The 17,482-nt window shown below is 37.4% G+C and overlaps 1 protein-coding gene across 1 annotated transcript; it reads left to right on the top strand.

Moving 5' to 3' along the window:
- The first annotated feature begins 13,163 nt into the window (after positions 1 to 13,163).
- On the top strand, positions 13,164 to 14,885 carry LOC147861065 (caffeic acid 3-O-methyltransferase-like). Its single transcript, XM_087323260.1, has 3 exons — positions 13,164 to 13,955; positions 14,074 to 14,138; positions 14,399 to 14,885. The coding sequence occupies exons 1-3, from the start codon at positions 13,181 to 13,183 to the stop codon at positions 14,696 to 14,698; spliced, it is 1,140 nt and encodes a 379-aa protein (XP_087179386.1). The 5' UTR covers positions 13,164 to 13,180; the 3' UTR covers positions 14,699 to 14,885.
- Positions 14,886 to 17,482: the final 2,597 nt, after the last annotated feature.

The raw sequence follows: 17,482 nt of genomic DNA, 5'->3' as shown, positions 1-17,482 counted from the left end.
CATCTCTCTTCAAGTCCTCGCGTATGGTATCGATAACGTGGGAATCGAAGGGCATACCGAAGACCTGCATTGCTTGCAGTCGTGCGAGTCCTAGGATTACTTGCTTTTGGTTATTGAAAGCTGGCGCGCCAGGACATGGTGCTAGATACGAGCCTTCTCTATCCATTCTGTGGCTTGCTTCCTAAGCCTCCCATTCGGCCATCTTTCCTTTTGACCGGGTGGTGACCTGCTGAATGTTGGCCACCTCCGCTATAACCATATTAACTAGCGGTTGTTTCTCGTTATTCTTGACCGAACACTGGTTGTTGTAGTGTCCGTCTTGCTTGCAATAATAGCAATACACCTTTCTTGTATTACTAGTCTCCGCTTTTGCCGTGTTACCTAGTTGAAAACCGAATATTGCTCGGCTGGGATCCTATAATCTTCGTTGCTTCGATTGAATACCCGTGATGTTTCTATCTGGCTCCTATTGATAATCCTTTGCCGGTTCTCGACACTCCTCTCTTTGAGCATTCTGTTTTTTATTGTAGCGTTGGTTGTTTCGATATCCCGTCCAACGCCTATCCGAATCTGCATAGTCTCGCCGTTGGTCATCCCTCCTCCAATTATGGTTGGGGGAGTAATCACGATCATATCGCTCACGGTCCCGATCATACTCCATGTCCATGACCTAGTAAATAACCTGGTCTATTGTGTTGACCGAAAATCTATGACTGCACACACTATTCGGAGGGGTTCTCGAAGCGACGCCAAAAATACCGCTTACGCTTCTTCTTCCGACGGTGCTCTAGTGAGTTGACTATGCATTTCCTGGAACCATATGACGAACTACTGAATGGTTTCTGTTGGTTCGTGTCGTGTCGTATAGAATTGCCCAACAATTTTCCTTTGATACAGCTGTATGTGGAAGAATCATAGAAACCTTGTCTTTAACTTTTCAAATATGTCAATACTACCGGGGAGGTGCTTAGAGAGCCATCGTGCCACCAATCCCTCCAAGGTCATGCCGAATTCTACTATCTTTCATCGTTCGTCCTCTACTTCATTTAGTCGTTGGGAAACATGGTTTGGCTCCTATGTTTGGCGAAAAGTGTATATGTGGGCTTCCACGTCCGGGTCATCTCGATATTTCGAATACTGGTACGGCATGGTGTCATCGTCTATCTGTTCTGCTAGTACCCGCTCCTCCTAATTTTTTGGTGACTCGGGTGGTGATATCGGAGCCTGTTCCTCCTTAGTCTCCAATTGGTTGTTTGTTGGTGTCGGTACTTGCTCATCCGGCCTTGTTTCGTTAACCGGGGATGTCGGTTTTGTCGTTTCCAGTTCTCACGTCCGTATGTTTTCTGAATCGTCATCTTCCGGGCCTTCCGGGGTGTCGTGACTGCTCCATATAATTGGACTGAGCACTGTGCTCTCGATAATCCGATTCAATAGCCGAAAACGCTCCCGAATCTCTCTCGCTCGCCGTGAGGATCTCTAGGATGGATTCCGCGTACCACAAACTGCTCAAATTGCTTCCTTCGTCCGGGTATGGATTGTACTGTAACCGGAGGGACTCCTCCGCGACCTGCCGTATCTCGCCAAAAAAAGACCGATCCAACCGGATCTGCTTAGCCGCCTGCTAGTGAGCTTCCCGCTTCCGCAATCTTTCCCCTAGTCTTCTTGCTCATTCAACGACTAGGTCGTTCGTTGGCCTAGTCATCCATCCCCCCATTGTTCACTGCTTTCCACAAGAATCGTGGTCACCAAAACTGTGTTACTCTTGGGCCGGACTAGTTCGCGTTCACAAGTGGAAGGATCACGCATAAATGGAAGGATAAGGAATATTTTGGTTGATTTTAGTAATTTTTTCAATGATTTTACAAAACACATTGATACCAGTATCATACATGTTCAAATATACTATGAAAAAGGTTAAAAATCCACTATTTTCGTGATTTAGAAATAATAATAAAAAGAGGAATTTCAAAAAGTTACATTCTCAATTTATATCACAAACTTTAAAACCAATGTTATTTTATAAGAAACGATTTTTTAGAAATCATAAGAATTCAAAACACATGCTTTTATATTACTCGATTTGTTACAAGCGGAATGTAGTTACACTTAATAGCCAAAAATACATTCATGATCACTCCTTTATGGAGAATCATGACTATAACTAATATACAATGAAGATTCATGCTCGTCATCCTCGGATGTACCAATCAGTGCATTATCTTCGTCATAAACCAAATGGTTTGACTCTAGACTATATGTAGCAGATCTCGTTTGCCTTCGACCCGAGCCACCTTGTAGACTTGGTAAGTTTTCTTTTATTATATCTATTGTTGACTTCCTTAATCGTCCGGCTTTTGTAAGCGTAAAGTCGTACATGATGATATCCACATCAGAGATATCAAGGGTCGAGGTGTTAGAAATGTTTCGCTTCCTCTTTCTACCTCCCCTTGTCGTTGGGCATTCAATCATCTCCAAGGTATACTTCTAGTGTTGTACCATTGAACGTTTATACACTTGATCATGTTTTCTATTTCATGCATTAGCACTTCTAGAATTTTACCAACCCAAAATTGGTTGCCATGTGAGTTCTCATCAGTCGGCGTTGCAATCAACATCCCCGGCGTTGCCATCTAGCTTTGGTTGCTTTGGTGATCCTTGGTCCCACATAAATGTCTCTTTGTTGTGGATGGACCAACCTGTCATTAATCGCATTTGCTAGTTGCTCCGAAGTTTTATTTACACGATCATATTGTAGCGACCATGTGAATGGCGTTTCCAAATTCCAATTATCACCTAATACACAATTGTCTATAATTCATTTCTGATCACTAAAAGATACATCCCATCATGACGTGTCTTGTTGTGCGGCATATTGCTTGGCGGCCTCGATATGCTTTCTTTTTTCTTGTAAGGCTTGGAGCCATAATTGTTTTTGTTCCGATACTAAGTCATTATGCAACTATCCTTTCTTCTCAATTGGCATTTGTTTAACTCCATGGACAATTAATACAAAGTAATAACTGGCAACCACCTTCAGGTTCCCATGTTGTAGAAGATGAACATTGTTTAGAATACAAAAGCGTAGAAAAACTTATTTCATTTTTCTTTATCATAAAAATGTGATTGAAGCTTATATTGTTTAACTGGGCGAGCACTTTAACATTCCCAACATCCCCATCTGATATATATCTCTTAAAGTCATATACCTCCTTCAAGTGTAACACTTTTGGGTGTAGTGTATATGCATCACAAATGACATCAAATAGTTTTGGTAATGTGAAAGAATCATGCCGAGACATCTGTCTGGAGAATGTGCTAAACATCTGATTTGTATGATCATGTGCGTGATCAACCAAAAGAAAATTGACTTTCACTTTTCTAAACAATCCTTGGCTGACCAACATAGTTAGATAGCCAAACACAGTTGAATTTTTGTTCTCTGTAGCAGTATTGTCCAATTGAATGTATAGAACAGGGGGGAACGGTTGGCCCCAAGACATCAAAACTCCGTGAATCACTGTAACTGTTATGTTAGGGTCATTGTGAACATTAGGGTATGTAATGAAGGCGTGAGGTCCAATACACCTATATAAGCCAAGCTCCCACCAAGTGCATTTGAACAAGGCACTCATCATTGATGTCTTTGGGGAGCCTCCGCATATACGGCAAGCACATCGTCTTCTGGTCCATGCCATCTATCATTAAGCACATGTATTGTTCAGGCCTCTTCAAACACTTGTCTCTATGCTGCATCACCTTCCTTCGTTCTAATGATTGTGCCTCACGATGCTCCTGTAGTAACTTCTTACTCATATCCTTCTTCTTTTTTCCAAAACAATATTCTTCATTAGTATAAATTCTACATACATGAGAAAATGATTAGTCTGACAACATCATAAAAGTTGTGGTCATGATAGGCCAATAACAAACTTAGAGACTCAAACTAGAAGACTACAAAGAGCGGTGGACACACATACATGACTCTTTTTCGCATCTCATGTGATCATTGGATAAGACCCAATGTTCATCCATCTTCTTCCATTCTTGCATGTTGATCAGCATATAAATAAACACTCATCACCATGGCTTCACAATATATTTGACCTTTATCTACCATGGCTGTACTCATATCCTTTTCCATTGATGTCTTTGCACCTTTCGCCAAACTTTTAAGATTTGCACAAATGGAGCAATACCCCATGCGTACATTTGAAAACCAAGCTCTCCATAATCTTGTGAATTGGCTATATGTGACAGATTTATTGCGTGAACCCACCATATCAGATCGATAGACATCATAAACTTCCCGACGTGTGTAATTATCAGAGAGGTGCATCCTACTTGTAGTGGGCATTACTTCACAATTTAACTAAAAGTAACTTTTCATCCAACCAATAGCATGTCTTCCAATTGCACCTTTCATACTTGGAACCTCTTGACAATTGAGCACCTGATCCCCGCTAAGTAGACGTTGTTGTACTCTATGTAGTCGCATGTTACTAACACATAACACAATTTTGAATGCAACTCTATATATCTGTTGCGCATGGAAGATATAATACTCGAATGATACTTTGATCCCCATACATTTGTTAGAAACTAGTTGCATATGTGACCCGAGGTAAGTGTCTTGCTCATCACGAGTCATCGAATAATAGTATCGCCTTAATTCTCGCAACTTTGATTTTCCAATCATTGACATACAACCATGGGCACAACATATTTGGAGACAATATTCTACGATAGAAAATGGTGAGTCTGTCGATAGACAATACTCTTCGGTAGAAAACGAAGAGTCTAATGACAAACAATATTCTTCAATCGAGAACGGTGAGTCTTCACTCATGGCTTAAGGTCCACACAGAGCTCTTTAAGTTATGTGCTTGGGCTAATATAAAAAACTGATAAGCTCCTCTCTAAACATAAACTCCTCACTAAACAGAAGCTCCCTCAATATAATGTCTATATTATTTAATATTATATTAATACAATAAATAAAGATATTATTTTTAATATAATAATTTTATTTAACATATTAATAATTACTTAAACTAGTCGGTATAAAGTTGAATCAATTATATTTTATACCTTATTAATCCTATAATATTTAATTTAAATTAAATTTACTTTAGCCATGAAGTATAATATAATTACAATCATTACCAAGCCATATATATGTTGATTTAAAGTTAAAATCATTGGTTAATTAATGGCACCCATATTTAATATAGAACTTCTCAATCATTGGTTCATTCATGCCCACCATTTTAAATATAAACCTTTTCAATCATTGGTTCATTCATGGCCATATCTTTAATACAAAACATTAGAGAGTCATAAAAATGTTGCTTTGAGTATTCAATAATTGGTTCATTCATGAACCTCTATCAAAGGCATTGTATGTTAGTTTGAGTATAAAATAATCATTAATATGTTAGTTTGAGTATTTAATCATTGATTCATTCATAAGCATCATTTAATTCAAATCCATTAGAGAGTCATTGATACATTCAAAATTATGTACTAAATAAAGTAACTAACTCTTTCTTAGGTCTAACTAACTAACCTTAAGCTTACCAACCCTAGTTAAAGTGACTATGGTTACTTTAACCACAGTGGTCAATCCCTATAAATAGGAAGACCTCCTCATTTCTCAATCACTCACGCGCAAAACAGAGCACACGAGCACAGAGAGCAGACAAAGCACAAAGAGCCCATAGCACACAACACCAAATTGTCATCTCCCCCTAAGCTTCGACAACGAGAATCATGTCTTCGAAGAAAATCGAGCACTAAGAATCCAGGTAAGCGCCTGGTAGTCTGGACATTTTTGTAAATATGTTTTAGCACGCAAGAACTCGATACAACATATCGAGTTACTGTTTAAAGTTTACGGTTTTATATAGGAACTCGATACAATGTATCGAGTTCTTGTTTAAAGTTTGTGTTTTACACAGGAACTCGATACACTGTATCGAGTTCCTATATAAACCTTAAGCTTACCAACCCTGGTTAAAGTGACTATAATAACGTGAACAATTAATTAGCTTTTCTACTTAATTATGATATTAGCTAATTAGCTATTCTTCTTAACTATGGTAGTAGCTAATTAGCTACCACTTTTGATATTGCTTAGCTAATTAGCTACACTATAGCTAATTAGTTGTTAGACTATAGATTTGGAGTAGCTAATTAGTTGTTAGACCATAGATTTGCAGTAGCTAATTAGCTACATCTTGGCTAATTAGCTAATACCTAGGTTGTAGCTAATTAGCTACTACACTACGGAACTATAACAACTAAGTAGCTACCACACTTTATACGACTTAGCTAATTAGCTAAGATGTAACTAACTAGCTACTACACTATAGAGCCAAGCAACAATTTTACTTGTAAGTTTTCTTCACTCATCTAGGAGAGCTATATTGCAATCCCCCAAATAGACTATAGCAATGTGACAGGCATATTAAAAACAAACAATATGGTATGTGTCGTGGCATGGTCATAGGGGTACCAACAGAGTAGTAGTTTTGTCCTCTACGCCTAAGCTGCAAGCGATGCAACGTGCTTGAACAGTCAATATATCATTGCCTGGTTCTCTTTCGTTTCGTAAGGGAGCAAGAATGTTGAGGTCCAATTCTTGTCAGCTCTTTACCATCCCCTCCACAAAATGTAGATGCTTCTTAAGGCAACTAACTACTTGTTGTTGACAGGAGTATTGTTCCTAGAACGCAACCAAGAAATTACCAATTTATCATTCCTTAATGAGGAAGATAGAACAACAAGAAATAAGAATCATTAACTTACTTGGAGGTTCTGCAAATTGTAATTAGCGACAATATTTACACCTAGAAGGTCCAGGTTCATTGAAAGAACTTGGATCTCTGTCGGCAGTTGTATTTTCCATTGGGGACCCAACGACCTCTCAATTTCAAGCACATGTTGAGCAACTTGTTCCAGATAATGCCTGACTAAGCACATCTTCATGTACAAGTTATTTATAACATGTTACATACCAACAAAACAATAGTTACCTGAATCTTATTTCTGATTATTGTTAATGCAAAAGTGACTTTGCTCTCCATCGCAACAGCTAATGTTGCTTTCTCTAAATCAGTCTTTGTTGCCTCTAATATCTCACCGGCTTCATGGATATTTTTCAACATATAGCTAATCAATGTCTCACTTGTATCATCGACATTGGATTTCATTGTGTTTCGATGTGGTGTATACTTGCAGGTTTGTTGGAAGTCAGCAATTGCATCATCAAACTGCCATGCTCCAAAATCTTGCCATTTTTTGTTGCAAGCTCCAATCTTCCGTCATCATTCTACCGATGCCTCACCATAAATAGCCCAAGCTACCTTGTACATTTCAGGGTTCATTGCTTCCTTCGCTGTTTTGTAATACTCGTATGCAAAAGCTCTCCCGAATGCAACGGACAACTCGTTGTTGATTGGGATCTCTTGATGTACTTTCTGGTGGAGCCTCATGCAGTTGTCATACAACTCCGGTCGTACATGCTTGAGCTTCACCTTGCCTTTCACTCTGGGCACTTTATAGACTGACAACTAGTTTAAACATCATTAATCAATTTATTTGTTAGAACAGCAGGGTTAATACCCTCTAGCGACAGACCATATATGTTGTTAAAGTTCTCTTTTGTCTCGCAAAACTTTGCAAAGTTCAACACTCTAGGATATGGAGGAATGAGGCACATGAAATAAAAAATCAATACATGTTACCTCGGCTCTACTAGGACATGTGTATTAAGAACCATAATTAGTATGGAATAATCAAAAATAAAAAATCAACCACATTCACCCAAATCCTAAATGAAGTTTGGGGGAAGTTGGTAGACACACAACCATTGAAATCAAAAATGTGAATTGGTGCAAAATTCCAACACTAAATTTGACATTTTCAACAGTAATCAGAAATCAATAACTTAAAAAATCTGAAACCTTATTTAGAAACCCTAATTAGAAATCAACTGCTTAAGGAAATCAGAAACCATAATAAAAAACCTTAATAAGAAACCCTAATCACAAATCAACCGCTTAAGGAAATCAGAAAACCTAATAAAAAACCTTAATAAGAAACCCTAATCAGAAATCAACTGCTTAAGGAAATCAAAAACCCTAATCTGAAATATGTATGAAATCAACCCTAATCAAAAAAATTCTCAATTAGAAACACACCTGCTACTACACCCCGATCTTCAAGACATCCTTGTTTGGGACTCCAATGACTTCGCCCTAATCATTTTTTATAAATGATGAACATGCAACAAAGTTACAGTTATCAGAAATGTATTTTTTTTTTTAAACCCTAAATCCTGATACATACTTCGACGAGGATCGAACTGGTGGTGTGTTGTAGCTCTTAACGTGCAATGTCGATATTAAAGTTTTTGTGCTATTGCAGGAGCTTTATCTGCATTCATGCTTAGAGTACTCCATCTGTTTGGATTTCGAACTCAAACTAAGGATTAAAAGAATTTGGTGACATTCAAGTCGAGTTTAGATGAGGGAATTGTTCCCTAAATTCCAGTAGGTTAGAAACCAAAGTTCAATTTTTTGAGCATTCTCATAAATTAAATGACATGTATTTAACTAATAAAGCATAAAATTTCGTAAATGACCCTTATGATTTGCCCACAAAAAACTAGATAGCTATGACCATTTTACCAGCTAATTAGTTATAATAGTGTTTCCACTCGCATACTTTTATTCGCAAGCTAATGTGTGTTTCAGTGATCTTCTTTTTCTTCTTATTCTTCATTTTTGTTTTTGTCATTTTCTTTATTTCTCTGAAATTTGATATACTTTAGATTGTGCACTTTGTTTGGTTGCACTTTGGTTCTCTCTCTCTCTCTCTCTCTCTCTCTCTCTCTCTATGTGTGGGGTGTGTGTGTGTGTGTATAAAAAGCAGGATTTTTGGGGACCTCGTGATTTCTAGAGAGATAAGCAGGAGTTTTGGGGGCATCTCTCTCTCTCTTCCATTTTTGGGTGTTTTTTGTTTGTCTTTAAAATCTTTGACATCTTAGCAAATTCCAAGCAAAGTAAAGCAAATCAAGACTCATGGCAAATCCCCCCCCAAAACAAAACAAAAAAAAGTTTCTCTTCAAACCAATCCAAATGGCAAACCCATTACGTCCTCCTCCACCCCTTGCTGTTTTTTGTTGCTCTCCAATATTAGTGTGCCCTATGTCTTAGGTTTGAAACACAATTTGCTTACCTCTCTGTTACTCCATAGATATCTCTTCAGTCTTAATTTACTAAATGCTACATCCATCCGAACTCTCTCTATGTACACTTTCCTCTTTTGCATAGTATAATGCCAACTCCCTATATTTTTCCGACGTTTGTCAACGAAACACACACACACACACACACACACACACACACACACTTTGCATAAGCTTGCCATTGAAAAAACATGTTCCAAATTTTCTGCTTGTCATCGAAGAAATATATTCCAACTTTAAGCAATCATGTCTGAGTTTGTTGCCTTCCTTCTCAACCTCCCATTTGTCTGTGCTTGGTTTTGACGCTTTTAAGCGCCACAGTTTTGAGGTGCTTTAGTTGATGCTATGTCTTCGGCAGCACATTACTACCTCTCTCTTTTGGTAGAAATGTGCAAGCTAATGTGTGTTTAAGTGATCTTCTTCTTCTTCTTCATTTTTATTTTTTTATTTTTGTTTTGTTTTAATAAGAAGAAGAAGAAATGAGCACAACCCACCAACGAACATTGCAAACCAAGTATATATGTTATATGTATGTATGTACTTTACACATGCATTCTTTATTTTTCTGAAAATCGATATATTTTAGATTGTGCACTTCCTTTGTTTGGTTGCACTTTCTCTCTCTCTCTCTCTCTACGTGTGGTGTGTGGGTGTGTCTGTATATATAGAAAGTAGGGTTTTGGGGACCTCGTGATTTTTAATGAGATAGGACACACACATACATCCCAACGTGTACGATCTTTGGAACATGTTTCTCTCTCTCTCTCTCTCTCTCTCTCTCTCTCTCTCTCTCTCTCTCTATCCCTCTCATCTCTCTACACTTTTTCAGTGATTTTGTTTGCTTTCGAAATCTTTCACCAAATTAAATCAAGACTCATGGCAAACCCCCTCAAAACAAAACAAAAAAAAAGCTTCTCTTCGAACCAATCCAAATGGCAAACGCATTAAGTCCTCCTCCCCCCCTTATTGTTTTTTGTTGCTCTCCACTATTATAGTGTGCACTATGTCTTAGGTTCGAAACCCGATTTGCTTACCTCTCTGTTACTTCATACATATCTCTTGAATCTAAATTTACTAGATGCCACTCTTGATTGTAAGGGCTCAACACATAACCCTTGGGTCTCCATTGGGCAACCTGTCCAATTGAGCTACATCCATCTGGACTATCTCTATGTACACTTTCCTCTTTTGCACAATACAATTCAAACTCTCTCTCTCTCTACATGTGGTGTGTGTGTGTGTCTGTATAGAAAGCCGGAGTTTTGAGGACCTCGTGCTTTCTAGAGAGATAAGACACACACACATACATCCCTATCTAGAAGATCTTTGGAACACAATTCTCTCTCTCTCTCTCTCTCTCTCTCCCTCTCTCTTCACTTTTTCAGTGATTTTTGTTTGCTTTCTAAATATTTGATGTCTTACCAAACTCCAAGCAAAGCAAATCAAATAAAGACTCATGGCAAAACCCCCGCAAAACAAAAGCTTCTCTTCGAACCAATCCAAATGGCAAACACATTACGCACTCCTCCCCCCTTTGTTGTTTTTTGTTGCTCTCCATTATTAGTGTGCACTATGTCTTAGGTTCGATACCAGATTTGCTTACCTCTCTGTTACTCCCTACTTATCTCTTGAGTCTAAATTTACTACATGCCACTCTTGATTGTAAAGGTTCAACACATAGCCCTTGGGTCTCCATTGGGCAACCTTACCAATTGAGCTACATCCATCTGGACTATCTCTATCTACACTTTCCTCTTTTGCACAATACAATGCAAACTCTCTCTCTCTCTATCTCTCTCTCTCTCTCTCTCTATCTACATGTGGTGTGTGGGTGTGTGTGTATAGAAAGCAACAGTTTTGGGGACCTCATGCTTTCTAGAGAGATAAGACACACGCACATACATCCCAAGTTGTATGATCTTTGGAACATGTTTCTCTCTCTCTCCCTCCCTCTCTCTCCACTTTTTCGGTAATTGTTGTTTGCTTTCTAAATCTTTGACGTCTTACCAAACTCCAAGCAAAGCAAAGCAAATCAAGACTCATGGCAAAACCCCCCCAAAACAAAACAAAAAAAAAGCTTCACTTCGAACCAATCCAAATGGCAAACACATTGTGTCCTCCTCCCCCCCTTGTTATTTTTTGTTGCCCTCCACTATTAGTGTGCACTATGTCTTCAGTTCGAAACCCGATTTGCTAGATTTACATCCCAATTTGTATGATCTTTGGAACATCTCTCTCTCTCTCTCTCTCTCTCTCTCTCTCTCTCTCTCTCTTCACTTTTTCGGTAATTTTTGTTTGCTTTCTAAATCTTTGACGTCTTACCAAACTCCAAGCAAACCAAACCAAACCAAACCAAACCAAAACTTATGACAAAACCCTCCCAAAACAAAACAAAAAAAAACTTGCCTTGGAACCAATCCAAATGGCAAACCCATTATGTCCTCCCCCCTTGTTGTTTTTTGGTGCACTCCACTATTAATGTACACGAAGTCTTAGATTCGAAAGCCAATTTGCTTACCTCTCTATTACTCCATAGATATCACTTCAGTCTTAATTTACTAGATGCCACTCTGGATTGTAAGGGTTGAACCCATAACCCTCAGGTCTCCATTGTGCAACCTTACCAATTAAGCTACATCCATCTAGACTCTCTTTATGTACACTTTCCTCTTTTGCACAGTAGGATGCAAACTCCCTACATTTTTCCGACGCTTGTCAACGAAACACACATACACACACACATTGTATAATCCTACGATCGAGAAAATATATTCCAAATTTTCTGCCTGTCATCGAAGAAATATATTCCAAATTTAAGTAATCATGTATGAGTTTGTGGTTTTCCTTCTCAACCTCGCGTTGGTCTGTGCTCCGTTTTGACACTCTTAAGAGCCACAATTTTGAGGCGCTTTGGTTGATACTATGTCTTCTGCAGCAGATTACTGGCTCTCTCTTTTGGTAGAAATGTGCACGCTAATGTGTGTTTCATTTATCTTCTGTGCAATGAATCTATTGTGTGACATGTTACGTTGCATAGGAATTCAGATAGAAATTGGTCGTTTAGCATTTAAAAAAGGAAAGACAAAAGCATTACATTCATTTGGGCCTACTTGACATAGAAATTGATTGTTTGGTAGTAGCGTGCTCAGTTTTACTTTTCTGGTTTTCTTCTCAATCTTGTTTCTTGTGATTATATATGAAAGTCTATATCATATGACAAGACAAATACCCTATGATGAGGCTATATAAGAAAGTCACCTAGAACAGAGAGGGATAGACAGATCTAGAGAGGGAGAGAGAGAGAGAGAGAGAGAGAGACATTGAAATTGATTGTTTGGTAGTAGCGTGCTCAGTTTTACTTTTCTGGTTTTCTTCTCAATCTTGTTTCTTGTGATTATATATGAAAGTCTATATCATATGACAAGACAAATACCCTATGATGAGGCTATATAAGAAAGTCACCTAGAACAGAGAGGGATAGACAGATCTAGAGAGGGAGAGAGAGAGAGAGAGAGAGAGACATTGAAATTGATTGTTTGGTAGTACCGTGCTCAGTTTTACTTTTCTGGTTTTCTTCTCAATCTTGTTTCTTGTGATTATATATGAAAGTCTATATCATATGACAAGACAAATACCCTATGATGAGGCTATATAAGAAAGTCACCTAGAACAGAGAGGGATAGACAGATCTAGAGAGGGAGAGAGAGAGAGAGAGAGAGACATTGAAATTGATTGTTTGGTAGTAGCGTGCTCAGTTTTACTTTTCTGGTTTTCTTCTCAATCTTGTTTCTTGTGATTATATATGAAAGTCTATATCATATGACAAGACAAATACCCTATGATGAGGCTATATAAGAAAGTCACCTAGAACAGAGAGGGATAGACAGATCTAGAGAGGGAGAGAGAGAGAGAGAGAGAGAGACATTGAGGATGGGTGACATTGTTAATGAGTCGATGCTTGGGGTGATGGGTGAGGGAGTGGAAAATGAAGCATGGTTGAGGGGAGTAGAATTGAGCTTATTGTGTTGTTTGCCCATGGCCATTAACACACTCATAAAATTGAAAGTCTTTGATGTCATGGCAAATGCAGATATAGAAAAGGAGGAGGGTATGGAACGAGGGTTATATTCAGTCGAAGAAATAGTGTCACGAATGAGTAGTAGTGTCGTACCAGATGCCAATATAAGAGTTTCCGTAGCATTAGATAGACTTTTGAGAGTGGTGGCTAGTCATGGTGTTGTTCATGCGGACATTGGTCTTGATCCCTTCACTAAGCACCCAACAAGAAGATATGGTCTTAACTTAGTTAGCCAATATTTTGTCCAGAATGGATCCTCTTTGGCACCACTACTGCGACTCTGTGTAGACCCTGTTACTATTAAATCTTGGCATGTCTTACATGAGGCTGTTCTTGATGGTGGCCAACCCTTCGCCAAGGCCCATGATGGTCTAGATGTTTTTGAATATGGCCAACATGATCCACACTTTGGTTCCATCTTCAACACTGCTATGGCCAATGGTAGCACTATCCCCATTCGTGACCTCCTCGACTCTTATCCCACGTGTTTCGATGATATAAATATACTCGTTGATGTTGGTGGTGGCCATGGATCATCACTTCATTTGATCATCTCTCGCTTTCCCCACATTCGTGGTATAAACTTTGACCAACCACATGTCATTTCTCTAGCCCCAAATTATTCAGGTATGCAATTATGGCAAGCACATCTATTGTTTGATATACATAATGAATTTGAAATGTTCGTGAAGACTAAAAAATAAGTAATTTTGATATATTTCATTTTACTATTTTTTGATATAAGGAATCGAGCATGTGGGAGGTGACATGTTTATTGAAATACCTCAAGCTGATGCAATTTTCATGAAGGTTCAAATCCCTTCTGTATTAATTAATATGTATAGTCTCATGCATTGTTAACAAAACCCAAATAATGAGAATGCATCGAACAATATATTTTGAATAAAATATACAATTAGAATGCCATTATTTGCGCTTAGCTCAACTATATATGCACTGACATTCTAAAATTTAACAAATTTATTGGTACCAATAAATTCATATAAGTTTATTATTCTTTTATGTCTAAATGACTTTGCACAAAACTAACAAGATTTAACATTGCATAGACGGTTTTGCACGATTGGAGCGACGAACATTGCATGAAGATATTAGAGAATTGCTACAAGGCATTATTGAATAATGGAAAAGTCATTATAATTGATGCAATATTACCGATGGGTATCGAACGGGACTTGAGAGCTCGTGTTGGTTACCATTTGGATCTTTATATGTTTACCCAAACCATTGGAGGTAGAGAACGAACCCAAGAAGAGGTTGAGAATCTTGCTAAAAGTGCTGGTTTTGCTCGTCTTGAAGTAAAATCCAAGATAAATGAATTTAGTGTCATTGAGCTATATAAGTTGTAGGAACTTAGAATACTAAACTATATAAAATACCTATATCCAAAATGTGAATTTAGAAATTTGAAAGACTTGTCATCTTCTCCCACGCAAATAACTCGATGTCGAGCAAATACTTAATTGTTGCCTTTATTATGCATTCCATTTTAAGAAGAATATTTTTTATGATTAATTAAATTTTACATTTGGTGAATCCATGCAGTTACTTAAAGTTTTAACTTATAATTTAAAGTGGAAAAAAATCCATTAAGTGTGTCAATTTAGGAAGTCTCTCATAAAAATGAGGTGCATTTGGCATATATCCAAAACATCTTTAGGAACAATGTTAAAGGAGAGAGGGATAGGAAATGTCTAGCAAGGAAGCTTGACACAACATTTTTCACATTCATGACTATATAGAGGTGCTAACTACTTGTCAAACATTGGAAACTTGGGCATTTCTGCTATTATTCATATCTCTTGGAAGTAACACTAAAAGTATGACTAAATTTTCTAGAAAGGTATGATTGAGATAACCTCATACATGTTTCCTTGAAAAAGAAGAAGAGAATTAACAAGAAGTTACTAATGGTTGTGGCACAAAATTGGGGGTATGGGTAGTTAATCAAGCTTGAAAAATTATACAATGGATCAACCAATATGAATAGGGAACAATATGATAAATGAAATGAAAACAAAATATGTTCAAAGCAAGTAGAGCCTCTCACAAGGCAATCTGACAAATCCATAGAATGGTGGAAGGTTGTGAGCAAGAGGAGGTTGTTGGTGAATACATTAAATATTGCTATAATATATGGAAATGTACCATACCCTGGGGAAAATGTGAAATCTCCATGAATATTCTAACCTCATCTATGAAGAGCAAAATCTAATGTATTGTTAGTTACATAAGATAAGAATCTCAAGGCTAGATTGTCTAGGAGGAATGACCTTCCATCAAGAGGTAATAAGACCTCCTAGGAGAAACTATTAGTAGAAAATTCTGTTACCACAAGGTTAACAAACATCAAGGCCTAACAATGACGTTAGATAAAAAAAAATAGCAAGAAAGATTAAAATCAGCCATCTATTAACACTATTAATCTTGAAGGTGCAATTAGCAATTGGTGAGCGCACGTCTTGATTTCAGCTCAAAGGTCTAAATAAATTCTTAAATAACAAGTTGAGGCCAACATCGAAGATGTTTTCAGATTGAACCTTGAACCTTGGAACGATGTGCTCAAGATGGCACCACAAGAACAAAAAGTCATAGAAGAAACCTAAATAAAATAAACATAATAAGTGAATGTAATACTAGCCCAATTTGAGCATAATGCAAATAGATTTATTGTTCCAATGATGGTGAAGGTAAAACCCATACCCATTATATTATACACAAGGTTTGGGATTAGTATCTTTAGTTCTCAATTGACATAAATGGGATTTGAGAATGATATTGTGGAAAATTAATGGGTGTGCATGTGAAGACTAAATGGGATCACTGAGCACTTGGACCAAATGATGTAATCCTTGATGTAGAATTGTGGGTGATGAACTTCTCATTTAATATGTCTCAAAGCAGTTAAAATTTTCCTTTTTTCTCAAATGTAGCTTCCAAGTGAATGGTAGCCCTTCAAGAATTTGTTTGAATGCTTACTCATTTATTGTAACTTTTGTGTTTCTATTTCTATAGGTAAGTAGAGTAATTATGAGCTAATGTATGTATCCAGTTGTAGGAGTGCAAATGTGTGATCATGTATATAGTTATAGCCTATAGGTATAAATGTTTATTGTTTCCTTTGTAATATTGTATAGTTGTATTTTGATCAACAAAAAATATGTAAATATGAATATATATGTATATATAGGTGTGCATTTCTATGTGAATTAAGTGCTTGAGATATATGTGCAAGTTCGTGAATGATCATATAAGTTTACTTGTATGTGATGTGTCCATGTAAGTCTAGAATTGTGTTTATATATGTATATATAGGTGTGCAATTGTATGTGAATTAAGTGCTTGCGATATATGTGCAAGTTCGTGAATGATTATATAAGTTTACTTGTATGTGATGTGTCCATGTAAGTCTAGAATTGTGTTTTTTTAGTATAACATATGTTTGAGTGTAAATGTGTGTGTGTGCTAGTATGTATGTGAATGTAAGTATGTATGTACATTTTTTATTGTGATTGAATGTGTGGGAATATAAGGATATGTGTATATTTGAATGTGATTGATTATGAAGGAATATGAGTGTATTGTAGGTTTAATAGTTGTTGGAAGTAAGGGGTATATTCAGCAAGAAGGTGCAAGGGGGAGTGTGTGTATGGGTATATGTGAGAAGGCGGAAAAGGTTGAATGTGATTGAGGTGGGAAAGGTAGCAATAGAGGGAAATGATATGAAACCTACTCTCGCATTGTCGAGCATAGGATAGGTGCTGAGGTTAGACAATGCCAAGTAGCAACAACAAATTTTTGTACTACATCAAGCAACCATGTGGTTGCTCCTTCATTTTCTCATTTCTCTATGCTATTGCACGTCAAGCAACAAATGAATGTTTGTTTGCTTCCTCATCCTCTCCCTTCTTTGTTCATTTGGAAGTCTCCATGAACGGGTTTTCGTGGAAAACTGGGTAAAAGCAAGCACTTGGAAGTGAACCTTCAAGCAATCCTTTGTGGAATGTATTTACCCAGAGGTCTTTGAGTATTTTTATTCAATGTTCTCTTGAATCCTCGTAGACATGGATGTTGCCTGGTTGATTGAGCACTAGATTTATGGAAATGTGGTATCACAAGTTTGAATTCTGTCT

This window comes from Azolla caroliniana, unplaced genomic scaffold (genome assembly GCF_043228905.1).
Source record: "Azolla caroliniana isolate FFs.n. ecotype wild unplaced genomic scaffold, voAzoCaro1.0.p SCAF_8, whole genome shotgun sequence".
NCBI classification, from domain to species: Eukaryota; Viridiplantae; Streptophyta; class Polypodiopsida; order Salviniales; family Salviniaceae; genus Azolla; species Azolla caroliniana.
The sequence above is the reverse complement of the archived record's forward strand: the minus strand, read 5'-3'. Positions and strand labels throughout refer to the sequence as shown.

Excerpts from the sequence above, each read along its gene's own strand:
- LOC147861065 (XM_087323260.1), top strand. The coding sequence starts at position 13,181 with ATGGGTGACATTGTTAATGAGTCGATGCTTGGGGTGATGGGTGAGGGA. Across the intron at positions 13,956-14,073 it reads TCTAGCCCCAAATTATTCAG|GAATCGAGCATGTGGGAGGT; the intron begins GTATGCAATTAT and ends TTTTGATATAAG. Across the intron at positions 14,139-14,398 it reads CTGATGCAATTTTCATGAAG|ACGGTTTTGCACGATTGGAG; the intron begins GTTCAAATCCCT and ends AACATTGCATAG.